This window comes from Gopherus flavomarginatus, chromosome 2, assembly GCF_025201925.1.
Source record: "Gopherus flavomarginatus isolate rGopFla2 chromosome 2, rGopFla2.mat.asm, whole genome shotgun sequence".
Taxonomy (NCBI): Eukaryota; Metazoa; Chordata; order Testudines; family Testudinidae; genus Gopherus; species Gopherus flavomarginatus.
Genome location: NC_066618.1, coordinates 223281614 through 223303177, shown reverse-complemented (window position 1 = coordinate 223303177; position 21564 = coordinate 223281614). Strand labels below are relative to the sequence as shown.

The 21564-nt window shown below is 44.1% G+C and overlaps 1 protein-coding gene across 1 annotated transcript in view; it reads left to right on the top strand.

Moving 5' to 3' along the window:
• The window catches only part of LOC127044711 (coiled-coil domain-containing protein 178-like), a 268745-nt gene that overhangs the window by 150615 nt on the left and 96566 nt on the right, over nt 1-21564 (top strand). Inside the window, exon 16 of the mRNA XM_050939779.1 lies at nt 9455-9614. Coding sequence (XP_050795736.1) covers nt 9455-9614 — 160 coding nt within the window. The remainder of the gene's footprint in view (nt 1-9454; nt 9615-21564) is intronic.

Here is a 21564-nt window from a genome sequence, read left to right as displayed (position 1 = left end):
GCATATAGCCTCAGCCGATCTGCTGAATGTTGCTAGGGTAAAAATCTTCTGATGATCATGCATGTGGTGCGCGCACCCCTAATTGGAATGGATATGAGCAACACATCTCGAAGAACAACAGTTATGAAGGTGAGTAACCGTCTTTTACTTGCCTCCACGCCCTATAACTCCCTTCCTGTCGTCACATTCACTTCCATTTGCAGGTGCTACACATTCCCAACTGCCTGAGATTGCCTTCTTCCAAACCTTGATTCAAGCAGAATGATTCAGCTGAACCTAGTGCTCAGACCTCCAGTCCAGTGGACTCCAAAAATAGAGAGGATCAGTGCTCAGTATCTCATGTCCAGCAGTTGATACTGACATCCATTTGATCAGTTTCATGCAATGGGATGCTGTATCCCTAACTTTATTCCTTGGGTCTGGCCAAGAATCTTTAAGAGCAACTGAAGTTGGTAGTGAAAGGTTGTAGTGTTTGTTTTGTCACTTCCAGTAACTCTCTAGTTCTGAATAGTTATTGAGTTCAGCACTCCTTCTGCTGAGGGATTCTGCAATAATTTTTCCAATTCCTACTCTTTAAAAAGACCATTGATTTTGAAATTTTGTAAAGAATTCTTTGAATATTTCTTGAGCCTCTGCTTCTCAGGTATCCCATCTCACTCTTAAAGATCTGAAGCCACTCCACTTCCAAGACTTGGATCCAAATAATTGAAGTTGCTTGTTCCCCATCTAATTTTTACCATTCTCCTCTGCACAGAGACCATACAGCACAAGTGGAATTCCTCCCCTATGTGAATTGCTGGAAAACTAGGATTGTGCACCTATGGCCTCTATGATCTTTGGAGCATACAGCCTGTGTAAAAAAAAAAAAAGGGGGGGGGAGGAGAAAGAAAAAAAGACGGTTACTCACCTTTGTAACTGTTGTTCTTCGAGATTTTTTGCTCATATCCATTCCAGTTAGGTGTGCGTGCGCCGCGTGCACATTCGTCGGAGATTTTTACCCTAGCAACACGCGGTGGGCCGGCAGGGTGCCCCCTGGAGTGGCGCCGCCATGGCGCCCAATATATACCCCTGCCAGCCCATCTGCTTCTCAGTTCCTTCTTGCCGGCTACTCCGACAGTGGGGAAGGAGGGCGGGATTGGAATGGATATGAGCAACACATCTCAAAGAACAACAGTTACAAAGGTGAGTAACTGTCTTTTCTTCTTCGAGTGCTTGCTCATATCCATTCAAGTTAGGTGATTCCCAAGCCTTACCTAGGCGATGGGGTCGGAGTGAGACGTTGCGGAATGTAAGACCGCTGAGCCAAAGGCGGCATCGTCTCTAGACTGTTGGACCAATGCGTAGTGCGATGCAAAGGTGTGGACGGAAGACCAAGTGGCCGCACGGCAGATTTCCTGTATGGGAACATGGGCCAAGAACGCGGCAGATGAGGCTTGAGCCCGAATAGAGTGGGCAGTAAGATGGCCAGTCGGAACATGAGCCAAGTCGTAGCATGTCCGAATACAGAATGTCACCCAAGAAGCAATCCGTTGGGAAGAGATTGCCATGTCCTTCATACGTTCTGCCACCGCTACAAATAGCTGAGGTGAACGCCGGAAGGGTTTGGTCCTCTCGATGTAAAACGCGAGAGCCCTGTGGACATCCAGAGTATGCAGCTGCTGTTCCCGTCGCGATGAGTGCAGTTTTCAAAAAAAGACTGGCAGGAAGATGTCCTGATTAACGTGAAAGGAGGAGACAACCTTAGGGAGGAACGCCGGGTGTGGTCGCAGCTGTACCTTGTCCTTATGGAACACCATATACGGAGGATCCACATTCAAAGCTCTAAGTTCCGAGACCTGTCTAGCCGAGGTGACAGCAACTAAGAATGCTGTCTTCCAGGACAGGTACAGCAGTGAGCATGTGGCTAAAGGCTCAAAGGGGGGCCCCATGAGCCCGGTTAAGACGAGGTTCAGGTCCCAGGTAGGGGCTGGTTGTCTGACCTGGGGTAGAGTTGCTCCAAGCCCTTGAGGAATCTGGAAACTATAGGATGGAAAAAAATGGAACTGCCAGCATCCCCAGGATGGAAGGTAGAAATAGCTGCAAGGTGCACTCTTAGCGAAGGGATCACTAGACCTTGTTCTTTCAGAGACCATAAATAGTCCAAGATGGTGGGGACTGATACAGTCTGCGGAGAAAGGTCCTGCTGAGCGCACCAGTGACAGAAGCACTTCCATTTAGCAAGGTATGTTGATCGCGTGGAGGGCTTTCTGCTTCCCAGCAGCACTTGTTGCACTGCGACGGAACAACGCAACTCCGATTGGCTCAACCAGCCAGCAGCCATGCAGTCAGATGAAGGGACTGCAGGTCCGGGTGGTGTAGCCTGCTGAAGTCCTGCGTGATCAGGTCCGGGCAGAGTGGCAGGGGAATCGGGTCTGACAGAGACAGGTCGAGCAGCATGGTGTACCAATGCTGCCTCAGCCAAGCCGGAGCGATCAGGATAAGGCGGGCTTTGTCCCTGCGCATCTTGAGCAGAACTCGATGGACGAGAGGAAACGGTGGGAAGGCAGAACAGAAGTGGCCCGTCCACGGAATGAGGAACGCGTCCGACAGGGAGCCTGGGGAGCAACCTTGCAGGGAGCAGAACACCTGGCATTTCCTGTTCTCCCTGGAGGCAAAAAGGTCTATTTGGGGAAAGCCCCACCTTCGGAAAACTGAATGGAGAATGTCCGGACAGATGGACCACTCGTGCGCCAGGAAGGACCTGCTCAGATGATCTACAAGCGTGTTCCGGACTCCTGGGAAGAAGGAGGCTACTAGGTCTATGGAGTGGGCTATGCAGAAGTTCCACAGTTGGATCGCTTCCTGACACAAGGGGGAGGACCGCGTCCCTCACTGTTTGTTTATATAATACATGGCCGTTGTGTTGTCCGTGAAGTCTGCAACACAACGGCCCTGCAGATGGCGCTGAAACGCTTGGTACGCCAGCCGGACCACTCTCAGCTCCTGGACATTGATGTGTAGCGTCAACTCCTGGGACGACCAAAGGCCTTGGGTGCGCAGGCGCCCTAGGTGAGCACCCCAGCCCAGGGAGGACGCGTCCGTTGTTAGGGACGTGGAGGGCTGGGGAGGATGGAACAGTCGTCCTGCACACACCCAGGAGGACGTTCGCCACCAGTTGAGGGAGCCAAGAACGCTCGGCGGAATTGTCAGAATGAGGTCTATGTGCGGCCGATAGACGGAGGCGAGCCAGATTTGGAGAGGACGCATTCGCAGCCAGGCATGCTTTGTGACGAATGTGTATGCAGCCATGTGACCGAGGAGACCAAGGCAAGCGCGGGCAGAGATTGTTGGAAAATGCTGGAGACCTTGGACAAGTGAGATTATGGCCAGAAACCGTTGCGGGGGGGGTAAACTGGCCGTCGCAAGGTTGGAGTCCAGCATTGCCCCGATAAACTCTATCTTCTGCATAGGCATCAGAGTGGACTTGTCTAAGTTGATGATCAGGCCTAGACGCAGAAAGAGGTCCTTGATAATGACCACATGGCTGATGCCTTGTTCCTCGGAGGCCCCTCGCATAAGCCAGTCGTAGAGGTAAGGGAAGACGTGTATCCAACGACGGCATAGGGAAGCAGCGACAACCGCCATACACTTCGTGAACACACGAGGGGCTGAGGAGAGGCCAAAGGGGAGGACAGTAAACTGGTAGTGTCGACGGTTTACCACAAAGCGCAGATACCTCCTGTGAGGGAGATATATTTCTACATAGCAATTTGCATCCTGCATGTCGAGAGCAGCGTATCAATCTCCGGGATCCAGGGAAGGAATAATGGTTCCCAGGGATACCATGCGAAACTTGAACTTTTTGATGAATTTGTTCAGTCCTCGCAGGTCTAGGATAGGCCGGAGGCCCCCTTTTGCCTTGGGAATGAGGAAATATCGGGAGTAAAACCCCTTGCCCCTTAACTCCTCCGGTACCTCCTCTATAGCTCCAATTGAGAAGAGCTTGTGGGCCTCATGGATGAGGAGTTGCTCGTGAGAGGGGTCCCTGAAGAGGGACGAGGAGGGTGGGTGGAATGGAGGGGGTGAAACAAATTGAAGATGGTATCCAAGCTCCACCGTGCGTAGGACCCAACAATCTGATGTCAACTGGGACCACGCCGGAAGGAACGGGGAAAGATGGTTGTAGAACTGAAAGGGATCCGGGGAGGCAATTGGTACACTGCTCTCGGGCGCACCCTCAAAAGTTTGGTTTGGGTCCCAGCATTGATTTGGCGGGACCGGAATTGTTGCCCCCTTGAGGTCCAGACTGACGTCTGCAATTAGTACGACTTTGTCTTCTGGCAAAGTCTTGCCTTGGCTGAGGCGGGGGGTAGGGGCGCTGCGGTTGGGAGTGGAAGGACCGTCTTTGAGTCTGAGGTGTATGCATTCCCAATGAACGCATAATTACTCTGTTGTCCTTTAGACTCTGCAGTCTGGGGTCCGTCTTTTGCGAAAACAAACCTTGACCATCAAACGGCAAGTCTTGTACCGTATGTTGCAACTCCGGTGGCAGGCCGGACACTTGAACCATGATATACGGCGCATGGCTATGCCAGAAGCGACCATTCTGGCCACCGAATCGGTGGCATCTAACGAGGCTTGTAAGGAGATCCTTGCGACCCTCTTCTCCCTCCTCCAGGAGTGCTGCAGATTCCTGGCCGGAATCCTGTGGAACCAACTCGGCAAACTTCCCGACAGCCTCCCAGGTATTGTAACTGTATCTGCCGAGGAGGGCTTGTTGGTTCGCTATGCAGAGTTGGAGACCTCCCGCAGAATAGATTTTTCGTCCCAACAAATCCATGCGCCAGGCCTCCCTAGATTTAGGCGCGGAGGCTTGTTGGCTGTGGCACTCCCGTTCGTTGACGGACTGTACCACCAAGGAACAGGGAGCGGGGTGCACGTAGAGATACTCATACCCCTTGGAAGGCACCATGTGCTTCCGTTTGACCCCCTTAGCTGTGGGCGGGATGGAAGCTGGGGATTGCCAGATAGTGTCTGCTCTAGCCTGGATCGAATGGATGAATGGGAGAGCCATTCTGGTGAGTGTCTCTGCAGACAAGATGCTAATCACCGGGTCCTCCACCTCTGGAACCTCCTCTACCGGCAGGATGATATTCTGGGCGACGCTGCAGAAGGTTGTGGTGTGACCGGAGGTCAATCGGAGGTGGTCCCGATGATGACGTCCCCGCTACTGCCTCATCCGGGGAAGAGGAGAATGACAGCTCCAGGACGAATGGGTCCTGTACTGACACCTGGTCCGGGGGGACCTCCGTCTCCGGAAGGTCATGCGGTTCCGGTGCGTGTGCACTGGTGTCCTCTGTGTCAGTGGGGAAAGGTCAGCTGACGGTGGCCTCGGGCACACGGTGCTCTGAGTTACCGGAGCGTGATGGGCCAGGCGGTTTGCCTTGGGCTTGATGATACGGGACAGACTGATGTGGTCCGTGGTCCGGGCCATGAGCATGCGTATTCGAGTCCCCATAGGAGGCACTGTCCACATGGGAGGAGACGGATGGATGACGCGAGGCCATGGAGGAGCTGAAGTCGCTTGGACCAGGTCTCTGCATCCATTGGACTCCTGTCTGTGTGGTACCAGTGAACGGTGCTGAGATTCGTAGCAGTGCCAGGAGTGGGACCGGGACCTGCGACCAGCGCGGTGCTGGGAGATCGACCGCTGCCTTTCATCACCATGCCGAGATCGGCTGCGAGAGGTACGGCAGTGCCGGGATCTGGACCGGTGCCGAGAGTACCGTGATGGAGACCGGGATCTCGAGCAGTGCCGCGAGTACAAGCGGTACCGGGACTGCGAGTAGCGCCGAGAGTGGGAGCGATGGCGAGACCGAGAGCATCCGCGGGACCTGGATCGGGACCGGCGGCGTTCCGCAGTGTCCAGCGAAGATGGCCTCATCATGGCGGGCTTGCCCAGTGACTGAACAACCCGCACCGGTGGTGCTGGGGGTTGGGGCAGCTCAGGCTCCATCACAGCAATTAGTTCCCGAGCCATGGAAAAAGTCTCCAGCGTCGAGGGCACGATGAGCTCGACCACAGCGCACGCTGGGGAGCTGGTAGGCACCAGACTCGACGGCTCCTGAGAGACCGGAATCAATGGTGTGGAGGCAAGCGGTGCCGCAGCAGTTGACGGTGCCGGGCGGTCCGCCTTGGTTGTACGCTCTGACTGCGGCATAGATACAGGTGCCACAGGAGCCTTGTGCCTCTTGCTCCTCAGGGAGAGGGATCGGTGCCAGCCAGAGGGTTGAGCCGGTGAAGGCTGGTGCCGAGGAGTCTTCACTGGAACCCTGCATTCCGGTGCGGAGGAAGCACTCGTCCCCGGTGCCGGAGTTGGTGCCGAAGATGGAGGAGTTAGAGCTGCCTCCATCAAGAGTTGCTTGGGGTGAATGTCCCGCTCTTTCTTCGTCCGGGGCTTGAACGCCTTGCAGATTCGGCACTTGTCCGCAAGGTGGGATTCTCCCAGGCACTTTAAACAGGAGTCGTGCGGATCTCCTGTGGGCATCAGCCGATGACAGGCCGCGCAAGGTTTGAAGCCCAGTGAACCGGGCATGGGCTCCGGTACCGGGAGAGGAGAAGGGGCTAGCCCCTGACCCTCTAACTATATACACAACTACTATGAAACTACTAATAATATAAAAGCTAACTAGAACTATAGAAAAACTAACTATGTACACAATAACTATATAAACAAGCGAAGAGCTAGGGAGGTGGAGATCTGGTAAGCCATGCTCCACTGTTCCAACGACCGACATGGGCGGGAAGAAGGAACTGTGGAGCAGATGGGCTGGCAGGGGTATATATCGGGCGCCATAGCGGTGCCACTCCAGGGGGCGCCCTGCCGGCCCACCGAGTGTTGCTAGGGTAAAAATCTCCGACGAACGTGCACACGGCGCACGCACACCTAACTGGAATGGATATGAGCAAGCACTCGAAGAAGAAGAAAAGGTTCTTTCTCATTGCTTGTTACGTCTTGCTGATTGTTATTTCCCATTAGTGGTGAGTATGCAGAAGAAAGGAATATTTCTTACCTGTTAATTTCTTTTATTCTATTAATGTCTCTAATAGTCTGTCCCAGCAGTTGGCATTTTATCTACATATCTTAAAGAAGGCTTTCCCTGGAGCCAGTTTCTATTATTTTCTGGATGGTATAGCTGGTTAAATGTTAAACATGCTTATCTATTTGGAATTACATCTTTTACTTTTGGGTGGAATGGTGATTGGTTTAAGTGATTGTTATAGAATTTTAGAAGAACTCTTCTAGTAGTTTGCAAGATAGGTTAACTTAAGGTTCCCAGCATTCTCTTCAAAATGCTTGAACTGACCCCATCTATGATGAGAGAGATCAGCTCATCTGTGAGGATTAGTGTAGATATTGAGAAAATTAAGGTAAGTAGCATGTAAGAGACTTTTCTGTTTGAGTCTGACTCAGTCTCTTAGACCCAGTGATGAAAGATCATTCAAATACCTCAATAGATTTTTAGTTTGTTCATCAGCAGACCTATGAAATGGGAGTTACTGTTTCTGTGAAGAAACCATGCACACTTTAGGGAAGCAGCTGGAGGCAGCTGCTCTTGATTCAAGGTGTTGATTCCTACCTGGCTTGGTGGAGAAACGGGGGACGTGGGGTTCCTGCTGCTGCCTTCACTCATGGCTATTGCTTACTTTCTAGCTTACTCTCTCACTCTTCTATCTGATCTCCTTTCCCATTTATTACTCTTTAACTGGAAAAAATAGAAAAAGCCTAAACATAAACTACAAGAATAAAATAGAAATTTTGTCCTATATAATACTAAAACATCAGTACTATAAAATTAAAAAATGTCCAGAACAGTGGCACTGAAAAGACTACCACAAATCTCTATGCTAACACACTAATTAAGGAAATCACAGTCCCACCCTAAAGCCCATCAAGGCAACCCAATAAAAATGGTGAACCATTTTGAAAAACCTTTCTGCCTTTCAGTCTCCCTGGGAAAAACAAAATGCATAGGACTAGCAATTCTAAGATAGAACCTACCACATTGCCAACTGTACCAAGCTCCTCTTGTCTCATTGGGGGTCCACAGGGGCAAGTTTGATTGGATTAGTGGGAGATAGCCAACACCTGGGGTCCTAAGGGAACTGGGAGTGTGCATACTTAATTATGCTGGAACCTTTTCCTTCCCTGTACCTAACAGCCTATATAATGTGCCTGGAACATAAGGAGAAGGAAATGTGAGCAAAGGAACAGATTAAGGGGCACATGCTAATGACACGAGCAAGCTGGGCGAAACAAGGCAGAAGGGTCTGTAACCAATAGAACATACTTTCCTCCAAAATTTGGAATTGAACCCAGGATTCCTGAATCTCGGCACTGCTATGCTTTCAGCAGATAGCTGTAAATCCCACTGGCAAAGTATGTGTCTCATTCCTCGCTAGTAGCTAGTTCTACTACTGACACCAGATATGCTGTTAGTAAGTGGTAGAGGTCTGTGCAGTGGATCTAAAGTTTCCAGTACTGCTGATGACACACGTGAGATCACCATGATTATACATGAAGGAATTTTTGTGTGTTTGTTTGCTTTATTTAAAAAAACGAAGGAAATTGCATTACCCCACCTCCCCCCAAAATGCAATTTTAAAACAACATTTAGGTTACAAAGTAAAGCACTGAAAAGTTAGGAAATGCCAGACTTAAGGTTTCCTGTGCAACCTTTATTTGTCCCCTTGTGTATATGCATTATGACAGTTTTTAATTACATGATCAAATACTATATTATCGATAGGACCACTGATTTGCTATATTTTATTTTTCATATCCTTTTGTGTGAGAATGTGGCTCCGTTAATAACATGAGTACTCATGTACAGACCTCTGAGGAAAAGGAAAATTATAACAAATACATTTTAGAAACCTCTAAAGATGGCCTAACATACCTTTTATATTAATCAAAAAGGCACAATTTTAAGAAGAAATGTCCAAGGACTGATCAGGTCTAGAAACTAATACTGTATCCCACTGGAAAGCTTTTTTTCAGTGGCTAAAAGCTCTCATTTCTATCCCTGATAAGTCATCAGATATTGGTCTAGGGCCTATTACTAACTGTTCTGCATCTCACACCAGTATAATTTTAGAGGAAAACTTCATATGTGAGGGAAAAGTAATCCTTTCCCAGGAAAGCTGATATTTTAAAGTGGAAGATTTTTTTGAAGTTGCTGAGAGTTTTAAATGTTAGTAGTTTGATGGAGATGGATTAGTGGGCAGAGTACATGTGAGGTTGTTCTAAAGAACATAAGTTATAACTATCACATGGTTCTATATGGTTTTACAAATGGATCTTAACATATGTGAGATTTGTCTGTCTTTTTGTCTACAGTAAAATTTAAATATTAAACTATATAAATCAGTTGATAATATTTTAATTTTTATTAAGAACTTCTTTCTTTTAAAGGGAAAATTTTAGTGCTGTTAACTGTAAGCAGGAGAAAAATCAGATGCTAATTGATTATCTCCAGAATGAATTAGGAAAATATGAGAAGAGAATACAGCATGAGGAAAAAACATATGGAGAATTACTATGGACTAGACAGAAAAATTTGGAAGAGATGAAGGTGAGGACCATTAGAACTGTTTTGTTTAACAGAAGTAAAACAGCATCACTTAAATCTAGTTACTGACTTCTTTTAAATACTTTAGCACAATTTTATTACATTTTCAGTATATAAGGGCACAATCTTCTTGGCAATATTCAAGTAACACCCCTTATTTACGTCCATTGCTATTTTTCTGTGTTAGGATTGTAGGATCTAGTCCTGACATTCCTAAATGACTTCCTTTAGGATAAGTATACAGTTATTAATTTGATTCTGCAGTGTTAATTTTACATGTATGTTTAATTTGAGTGTTTCCCATTCCATTTTCCTGACCTCTGTTATGCAAATCAATGAACATGCTAGATCTTTTATCACTTTATAAATTGGAAGGCAACAGATATTCCATAATGGTATCTTCTATATGAAATTTGACTGGAGCACTGATGCTGTCTTTGGCACCAAGCAGATTGACCCCCTGAGCCTGTGTAGAGTTAATTGCAAAATCAGGGCCTAGTGAACAAGAAGTTTAGAAAATACAGTTGCTTTAGCTACAAAACTCTTATGAGAGATCAGATACTATAAAATTCCCTAAATTCTATATTGAAGAATTATTCTCACATTTTAACTTTTCTATCTAAGATAAAGAAAGATTACATTGTTTCTTTTTTGTCATTGACAAAATTTAATTGCTGTTTGTTGTGCTTTGCATACAAATGATATTAACGATACTTGCATGGTTCTAAGAACACTGATGGATTAATATTTTTATTGTCAGTTATGTTCAAAACAATCTTAGATTATTAAAATTTGACAGAATTTAAAAAATTTACTTTATTGTCCTCTTCACCACTATATTGCTTGTTTAGTTTTTGCCCTTCACTCAAAATAGGCATTGAAAATCACTTCTACTGTCATTTTTACTTAGTTTAACTTTCCAGCTTTGATGTACTAGCACAGTGACACTGTACAGTATTTTAATTGCAAACCCTCCAGGGAACTGTTTCAATCAAAGTAAGATTTTTTTTCATTCAAATATTACCAAAACATTTTATGAAACATTTCAGTTAACATTGGATCTGTTTATCTCCTGCGTTTGCACACAGCAGGTATTTACACTTGTGCAAAGTAATACATGTGAATGTGAAATATCAAATCACTCCACTCACAATAGTGGCAGTAGTGCTTTGTGCTCACTTTGCATTGGTACACTGTTATAGAGAATGAGGCCCATTATGTTTTTAACACTTGGTTTTGTTTGTTTCTACAAAGCCTGTGTTGATCAGAACAAACAGGAGAATGAACATAGATATAGAGGTAGTTTTAAAAGTAGACGTTTTGCAACTTCATTAACTGTTAACTTTAATGGGAGAACCCCCAAATACCAGGCATTTATTTGGGTTCAGTGCAGTGTGAAATGAATAATATGCCAAATAACCAATATTCAGGCTTGCCCCTCTTCAGCCTAACCCTGGGGATTCACCCTCTTGCTCCGTCCCTGTGAAGGGGAATGAGGATACACATGAAGAATACTTAAGGTTTCCCCTTTTTCTGCAGACTAATAGGCTCCAACAGTATCTCATGTTTACATCTGAGAGCAGGCCCCTTGGAGCGTCTCAATTGCACTGGCCACAAGAGATGCCACTCAATAACTTGGCTGTAACCCTGAGCCCAGAGCTGGTATCTGCCTCCCATCAATCCAATCTGTAGGTTCTTACAACCGCCCAACAGTCCTATATCTGAAGAACTCACTTGTCTTCCCTGTAAAGTTCAGGAACGTTGTTCCTGGTTTCCTGGCTGTGATCACTGTGTCACCAATGTCCCAAAAGAATCTGACCTTTCGGTTCACAGTCCTCTGGGCTCAATCCACACACGCAGAGGTGACATCTTTCCGTCATATATGCAGTGCATTTGAGATCAATCACCTTTGTGCCCAGATGCAACTAGGTAATTCAGCCTACGTTCCTGATAAATCCTGACTCAAATTCACCTGAAAATTCTGAAATCATTCTCCTTTAAATGAATAGTTGAGATATTAGATGAATGTAATTCTCCCATCAGGGAGTGCAGAAGTGGCATGAACTGGTCCCATAACATTCTGTGACCTGCTTGCTGTTCTCTTGCCATGTTGTGGGCTCAATGCCCTATTAAATTGCCTGTACATCCAGACATCCACCTTATTTCTGATGTCTCCTGAAAATTACTCATAGGAAAGGTTTAGCTCATATTTTCCAACTCTCCCGTTAGTTTCCATTGTACTACAGGCATAGGCCATAACTTTCTAATGTCAAGCCCCATCCAGGGCCCCTTTGGGAATCAAAACCTTCCAGAACTCCAGATGTTGACATTCCATTTTCTGGACTGTGTCTCACTCAAGCTAATGCTTTCCTCCATACTGCAGTTAATGGATGTCTGTCTAGGTAGCTATCATCCCTCTATGTACTGTAAAAGGCCTGGCTCTAGCATACACAGGGCCCAAAATGTTCCCATGGCTTTTACAGGCATACTTGTTCATAGATTCTAAGGCTAGAGGGACCATAGTTATCATCTAGTCTGACCTTCTACATAGCCCAGGCATCTGGGCATTCTCTTAATTCTGTTTTGGTGTCCTCACTTATGCTTGATCAGTCTTTTACCTTCATTTAACTTCCACCTCTGCCAGTTGAAATGCATGCTTGGGGCTGTCTCATGCTTCCTCTCTGGACTCTCCAATTTATCAGCATCCTTCTTGAATTGTGGATACCAGATCTGGACACAGTATTTCAGCAGTGGTCACACGAGTGCCCAGTACAAAGGTAAAATAACATCTCTATGTCTACTAAGATTCCCCTGGTTATGCATCCACGGGTTGCATTAGCCCTTTTGGCCATAGTGTCACACTGGGCGCTCATGTTCAGGTGATTATCTACTACAATCTCCAATTTTTTTCAGAGTCACTGCTTCCCAGGATAGAGTCTCTCCTCCATTCTGTAAGGCCTACATTCTTTCTTCCTAGATGTATGCATTTACATTTCATCACATTAAAACCTATAATTTTGCTTGCACTCAGCTTACCAAGCAATCCAAATACCTCTATATTAATTATCTGTCCACTTCGTTATTTACTACTCCCCTATTTTTTATGTCAACTCCAATTTTTTATCAACTCCAATTTAGTGATGATTTTATGTTTTCTTCCAGGTCATTGTTAAAAATATTATACAGTGTAGGGCAAAGAACCAATCCTGGTGGGACCCCCAGGAGAAACACACCAGCTTGATGATGATTATATTTATTTATGTGTATTACTATAACACCTGCAACCCTAGTTAAGGACCAGGACCCTATCGTACAAGAGCTGTACAAAAACAAAACAAAAAGGCCGTGCCTGCCCCAAATATCTTAGGATCTAAGTGCCGTGATAGCTTCTTTAAACCTTACATTCTGCGGATACAAAACAGTGTTCTTTACCAAAATTTATACTAACATGTACACTTACATTCTATACTGACATGCATGGTATAAACACATAGACAGCTGAGGATTTGAAGAGATATTTCCAAAAAATACTCTTCAAGATGATCCCTTGGCATGCTATTCTTTTAGCTCTAGTACAAATACATTTCAGATTATATTATTACCTGCTACTTACATGGTTAGTATCCTTTCAATTAAAATAATTACAAGTAGGAGTATTCTGTTTTTTGAGGCTGGAGCAAGAATTCCTGAATAACCAAATTCTCTCTCTGTCCTTCCCGAACTTAAATCTCGTCCCACATTTAGGTCTAGCTATTGGATGAACCCTAAACATGAACTTCTAAAATGCAGATTCATATACCCATCAAACAGACTTGATTACATATGAAGGTAATAATCTGGAATAAATTCTGTTGCACTTAGCATCCAGAGATATACTGATATTTTATATTTTCTTTCAAAGGATAACAATGGGCATCACTGTCTATTTCTGTTAATTAATATTAGTGTTCTGCTAAAAGAAATCCTTAAAGCACAATAATTTCTCCTAGAAGGTGTTCTGTTCTATTAATTAATTACAATGGTGTGTGATACTAGGGTGATTAATAATAGATGGATATTTCCTTATGATAGCTTTTAAACATGCATTTACAAATATCAATTTTTCCTCTAAAATTGAAGTAGACCTCCCCAAGTATATACAAATATACTTTGTTTGGAACCAGTTGGTTTCCATAGTGGCAAACCAAAAGTACATGTTGGAAATTACTGACATTAGAAATACCAAGTAGAGCTGTGCAGGAACTGAAATTTCCATTTCACTGTAAATTCAGTGATTTTGAAACTTGTTTCATTCCAAATCTGAAAGAGAACAATTTCCTATAAATTTATAAATTTCCCATAAAATGAAATGTCCAGAAGTAAGTTTTAGTTATGGTTTTAGTTAAGTTTTAGTTAAGTTAAGTTTTAGACATTTTGCATGATAAAAAGTTCCACTGGAAAAATTCAACCAATTTTAATGCCAAATCATGATATGATGCTTCATCAGCTAGCATTACTAATGAAAGCATATGCAGAATGATGTATGTCAGCAGTGCATATTACAGAAATAAAATATCATGGTGGTTTTTCGATATCATTCTTCTATGGATGCTCCATTGTAGGAGGTGTACACACCTGCGTGCAGTCAACTGGAGATTTAAATTAGAAGTGTTTGCACCAGTGCACCACATGGCCTGCTGCTTCAGAGCGAGGGCACGTAAGGAGAAGCAAATCTGTCACCCCTCCAGTTCCTTTTCAGCTCCCTGCAGCTTGAGACAGAGCATCTGCATGTCTGCTGCTTCCTAGCAACTACTTAGTCATTCTTCCGTTATTTGTTTTATTTCTTTTATTTTTTATTTATTATTAAGATATTTGGCACAAATATATGCCTTGGAAAGGAGGTGTCTCCACCTACTTTTTTCTTTTCCCCAATCTCCAGGACTGATTCTCTCGGCCTTGTATCTGGTGTATGCCGAAGGCTCCAGGATTCAAAGACTGTCAGACTTGCAAAAGGTTTTGTCGCCAGAGCAATGGGCATTATATCTGTCTCTGGTGTCTCAGAGACTCTCATGTCCCATCCTAAGTGCAAAGTCTGTATGGACTGTAAGAGCAGGTCTTGCAAAGGAAGCTGAGCTGAAATTCTTCCTCCTGGAACTGTCACGCCCATTTGGTTTTTATTCCCCCACCGCCCCCGAGTATTTCAGCACCTCCCAGGGCTTCTTCGGAGATAAAACGTCAAGAAAAGAAAGTCTACCTCTCCTCAGAGAAGAAAAAGAGTCTAAGTCACTTCTTAGAACTGTTTCTGAGAAGACCTCATGTCCCAGAATGGCTACCTCTGAGGCTCTGTCAGGCATCGGCACCAGGCCCTTGGTACCATCTAAACAGACGTCTCAGGATAAGCCAGCCAGCAAGAAATGATGAAAGTCATCTTCCCCGGCACCATCAAGGCACTGAAACGCATCAAAATCCAAGGGCATGAGAAAGTCCAAGGCAATGGTACTGTCTGTTACTCAGACTCACATGGAGCCCTCTCTTACCTCTGCTCCTCCTCTGATACCTCAGACCATATATGCTTGGAGCATAGAGATCCCACTTTAACAGCTCCTTTGGCACCAGCTGCAACTCCCTTCCTGTCCCCTCAACTACGTCTCCAGTACTGCCCCCAGTCTAGGCTATACATTATCAAAGCTTTCCTGAAAACTTTAGGTTTCTCTCACAGGAAGACCTCTTCATTTTGGAGGAACGATTGTCATCCGTTTATATTAGAGTTTATCACAGTACCTCTGTGCCCACCAACCACCTCCTCTCAACAGGTTCCAGCAAGTGTTCACCCCTGGTACTTACCCATCCACCTGTCTATATGCTGCAACCTCCTGTAGCATTTCCAGCACCGATGCCTACTGCCCCTCCTTGGGTGACTGGGGACTCCAGAAGTTTTCAGTAGCTTATTCTCCGATGCCTCAGAAGTATACCCTGACAAGGACTCCAGAAGCTGCCATATACCCTTGAATACAAATTCCCCTGGGGTCCCTTCTCCTACCCACTTCTTCAGTGGGGCTGTTGGGATCCCTGGACAACCTGTGGGGACCAATTATGTAGGGCCTCTGCCCTCAAGAGACCGTGTCTGGAAGTTCCCCAGTCATCTCAACAATCACCGGCACTGCACTCATAGTCACCAGTGCTGCATGTTTCCCTGGTATGGAAGGAAGATCAGGAGGGTCCACTGCCACTCCAAAGGAGGAGATTCCTTCTTCTCATACATCTTTTCCTCCCTGGATAAGGCACTGATGCTAACACCACCATCCTATGCAGACAATTTTAGGTAATTTCAGGACTTAATGAAGAGACTTGCAGTATATCTTCACATCTTGACAGAGGAGATTTGAGAGTCCTGGCACTCTCTGATGGACATTCTTCACACCAGTCCACGTGAGGAAATAGCGCTGCCCATTAATGAGGCACTCTTATCTCCAGCTCGTAATTTGTGGCAAATACCTGCTGCCATCCTCACATCTATCTGCAAAATGGGCAGACAAAATATTATATACTAGTCGGTGGACTGAATATTTCTTCTCATATCCCAGTCCCAACTCCCTTATGATGGATGCAGTTAATGAGAGAAACTATCATATTTGAATTCAAGATCCTATGCAAAGAAGGACATGACAACAGCAAAACAAAGGCTTCAGAAAGGCGGATTTCAATCAACTCAAAGAAAGAGTAGGCAAAGTCCCATGGAAAAACCAATTAGGAAGAAAAAGAGTCAAAGGGGGCTGGCAGTTCCTAAAAGATGTAATACTAGAGGCTCAAAATCAAGCTATTCTGATGCAGAGGAAAGATAAAAAGAGCCACAGGAGTCCAATGTGGCTGCACAAGGAGCTTTTTAGCTATCTAAAAACCAAAAGAGATACATACAGGAAATGGAAGGAGGGGCATGTCACCAAGGAAGTATAGAGGGAATAGTGTGAGCATATAGGGACAAAATCAGAAAAGCCCAGGCAAAGAGTGAGTTATAGCTGGCAAGAAATGGTAGAGACAACAAGAAGGGGTTCTTCAGACAAACATGTCAGACAAAAAAGAAAGATCAGAGACGGTGTGGGTCTGCTGCTCAGTGGAGAAGGTGAGCTGGTAACAGAAGATGATAGGAAGGCAGAGCTGTTCAAAGCTTACTTTGCTTCAGTCTTCTCACAAAAAACAACATGACTGGATGACTAGCGAAGTTACCATAGACAGTAAAGGGGAAGGGATGCAAATTGGGATGAGTAAAGACCATGTCAAAGATCTGACCAATTTGAATGAATTTGGATCAATAGAGACTGATGGTATTCACTCCAGGGTACTGAAGGAATTAGGTGGAGAAATCTCAATGCCACTGTCAAGAATATTTACAAGCTCATGGATGACAGGAGAGGTCCCAGAAGATTGGAAAAGGACTAACGTAGTGCCCATCTTTAAAAGGGGGAAAAAGGAGGAGCTGGGGAACTCTAGACCAGTCAGGCTGGCTTTGAGGTAGAGCCACCTACTTGTGTAACTTGGAAATGGTTTTTGATTTGGACAACATCTACACAAATTCAGCCTTTACTAGATATTATTCTATCACCACAGCATCAAGATTGGACGCAAACTTTGGAAAGACAATCCTGCACCCACTATTTAATTAGACTCTGAACCCACCTTCTGCTGGAACTGCTTGTGAGTCACCTGAGAAATGACAGTTACTTACGTGTATTGTAAATGTTGTTTTTTGAGATGTGGATGACACGTATTTTCTGACCCATCCTCTACCGCTTTGCATTGGAGTCTTCAGCTGAGGATTTCAGTGCAAAGAAACTGAGGAGAGTCAGGGTGATGCCTCCGTTACGTACCCAAGGGAGGGGCATGAGCACCACCCCTCTGGGTACTACTAGGCAAAATACTCATATTTGGTGCTCTGGGAGTGCACAAACCTGAGTGGAATATGTCTGCACTCACATCTCGAAGAACAGTGGTTACAATACAGGTAAGTAACTGTCTTTTCCCAAAACAAAGAGCAGTTGGAGGGCAATCCTAAGCCTCAGAAACATGACTACCTACATTCTTTTGCAGCATTTCAGGATGGTGACCCTGGCTTCCATAATCCCTTGTCTGAATCAATGGGATTGGTTTACTGCTTTCAGCCTTCAATATGCATATGTTCATGTCACTGTGCACCCCTCCCATAAACATTTTCTGTGGTTTGTTGCTGGTTCAAAATGTTATCAATATCGTGCCCTCCCTTTCCGACTTTTGATAGCTCCCATCAGCTAGAAGGGGGGGAAAACTTGGAGCACTCATGGCTCACTGCCGTATCTTACCTTCTATTGTGACAAGGTCATACTACGCCCCAATCCTCAGTTTATCACGAAAGTTTCATCAGACTTCCATATCAACCAAGATATCCATCTGCCAGTATTCTTCACCATACCTCACTCTTCCGGAGAAGAGACAAGCCTTCACACTGCAGATATTTGGAGGGCACTACCCTTCTATCTGGATAGGAGTAAATGCTTCAGGGTTTCCTCTAGGCTGTCCATATCCTTTTCTGAAAGAATGAAAGGACAATCAATCTCCTTTTAAAGATTATTAGAGTGGATTTCAGGTTGCATCATAGCCTGTTATGAGATCACTGGGATACAAGTACCCTTCCCAGAGTGTCAGCAAATTGCATCAGGGCTCAATTCACTTCTGTTACCCTCCTCAATGATGTTCCCATCACTTAAATTTACAGGGCCACAACTTGGTCTTAAGTTTACTACTTCTCCAAATATTACACTACCCTATCTGCATCCAAAACTGATGTGACCTTTGGTGATGCTGTTCTCTGCACCATCTTGGATTTACCCCCCTCAGTAGCCATCTCCACTTTGAGTTACTGCTCGAGAGTTTTCTACATAGGGACATATACTTCAAAAAGAAGGAAAGATTACTTAATTTTCAGTAAATAGAATTCTTCAAGATGTTTTGTCCCTCTGGGGGCTCCACCTCCTGCCGTCTTCCTCTACTACGGGGAGTCTAATTCTGTAGTTGAGAAGGAACTGGTGCAACAGAGGATCCCTTCCTCCCTTTGTGCCTTCACTCTGAAGCATTAGGCCAGGCCTGCAGATACTGCTCATCCAAATCTCTGGTTGAGAGCACGCAAGCATGTGCACACCCTGCAATGGAGCCCCCATAGAGTCAAAACATCTCAAAACTCAAGTTGTTAAAAGGTAAGTAACCTCTCCTTGTGGTGAATGTATTAAGAAATATTGAAGAAAAAACTAAATCAGACCAAACTATTTGCTGAATAATATAACATATATTAGTTATCTTTTATGATCTGTTAGAGGTGTATATAGGTCATCTTGCTTTTCTTCTAGCTATTTCTTTCAGTATGTCAGCAGGCGTTAACTTCAGAACAGTCACCATATGTTATTTACAAAAAATAATTTTAATCAACATTTATGTTTAAAGATGGATTGTAGCATATGCATGTAAACATAGGCGTTTACATTTCAATACGTGTCAAAAGATGGAGGGTATTTTTTTAAAAGCTGCAGAGTGTCACAACTCCCTCTAGGCTATTTTGTGTGTGTGCAGGGTAAGGGTAACAAATCGTCTGGCTATAAAATTGTCTTTAATTAGTTGACTCAGTGGCTTCCAACAGTGTGCTATACTGGTATGTGGGAGTCCCATGTTACAAGATAGACTTCTGAATCTCACTCCCTGCTCCTGGGTAGACTTAGCATATTGTGAATGTGACTTATATGGTGTCCTGTGGGGAGTGCTGACAGTATTACCCAAATAACCATCCTGCTGTCTGATTTTACTGGCTTATGGGGAAGTTATACACCTGCCCTCCTGAGGAATATGCACAGCTGGAGCCATGGTGGTAATAACATTTTGAGTGAGAATGGAAGGGATGAAAAAGGGGAAGGGCAATGGGAATTTAAAAAACAGATTTGTTTTATGGCTCACTGAGAGGCAAGTTCATATGGCAAAAAATACAGCAACCCTGACTGTAAATATAGGTTAATAGTATTGTAACAGTCACAATCATGATATAAATAATGGGAACAATTGCCAGTTATACTTCATATGGTGTCTGATAGTGAAGGTTGTGCTTACCTTCTCACTCAGAAACTTTTGAAAATACTTTTGGTCTTTGTCCTTAGAGTTGGAAGAAATTCTCTTCTGTAGTTTTTGAGTTATCAGTGCATGTTAGGAGTAAAAATGTACTTTGTGTAATAAAAATTGTACCAGTTTGTTTCCTTACAGAGAACTAAAATACCATCAGGACATTGAAACTTGACCTATTAAAAATCCTTCTTAAAGAGTGCATCCATGATTATGTTTGGAGAAAAAATTGGCTGGAAATTAACAAAGTTATGCACACTTGAAAATTACATACTGGATATGCACAGAATTGTATTTCGCCAAGTCTAAAGAGTTTGCACTCTTGGAAACGTGGTCTATATTTTTTTTCCAGAAATGCACACCCTTTTCAAAGTATGTTAATGGTCACCTGGTGGCCTTTAGGATTTAAAGCAGCTTAAACGTCTGTGCCACCTTAATTCCTTAAGACAAGTTAAGCATCTATTCTGATTTAGAGGTTTAAGTGCTTACGCTGCCTTAAATCCTTAAAGCAGCAGTAGAGTGGGGATTGTCAGCATTTGAAAATCATTATCTTTTATAACAACTAAAAATCAGGGAAATTTAAATGCAAAAAACACTGCAAGGATGCAGTTATACTTGAGAGAAATAGGAAATTCAAAAGCTTGTTCCTGCAGCAATATTAATTTGGCCATATTATCAATACATATGTATGCTATTCTTGTTAATCTAACTGAATATCTAAATTGATATGTTGCTGTTTATGTTATTAAATATCTAACATAAAATATATAGGATGTCTAATATGGCTGATTTAATATAGTTGTAGCAACGTTGAAATTTTCATTTTCTGATTGTGTGTTAATTTTAATTCTGTAATCTTAACATTATTATTGTGATACTTAAGCCTCAAACTGCATTGGGGAGAGGGTGCCTGGTTTTTGGAGGCATTCTGCTTATGCTGAATGTCACATCTCATGCTGGTGCAAATGAGCCTCACTCCACATCGTTTGGGGAGTATAGCACTGGAGCAATGCTATTCCCCGTCTTAGTGCTTAGTGAACATGAAGACTGGAATTATGTCTGATTTCTGTGCCGGGGTTGAAGAGGGAGGAAAGTGGACTCCCTTGCATCCTCCCCCTTCTTGGTATGTCCATGTAGAGACAGCCATAATCTGGCCTTTAATGCTGTAGTACTTTCCATTTAAGTTGAAATTCACTTTACCTGTATAAAATCTGAGTTGGACTTTGTGGGATGGTGGCAGGTGCCAGGTTGGGGAGGTGAAATCCACCACTTGGAGCCATGGTGTCAGGCTGCAGTGCGGTTTTTCTCTAATTTGTTAGTTTAAAGGATTTTGTACAGACTGCAGATTCTCTGTGCTGTTAGCTTAGAGTTTTAGGACCACTATGCAATCATCCTCTGACCTCCTCCAATACTCTGGAGCACAAGAAATACAGCAGCCTCATTGCACATCAGCTCAGCTAGTGGCCAGAACATACTTAGCGTCATCTTGGGATGTAAGTAAAGTTGAAGGCTTAATCTGAACTCTCTGCACAAGGGATAACACCATTATGATTTTGGGTTTTTTTTTCTTTATAGAATATATATTATATTTCCTGGACATATTTATGATGATCTCAGTTACTGTGTTAGTTTGTGTCCTGTTTTGGTTGGTTGGTTTTAAAAAAGTCCAGGAAGTTTATTCTAAATTAAGCATCCCAAATGAGTAACATTATAGGCGAAAAAACCAAAACCAAAAACGTAACTAGAGATGTATGTATGTTCATAGGTTGTCAATAGAAAATGTGGATATTATAAATTCATTGTCCCTCTGTGATGTATATTTTTAATGTTTCACATAAAAATG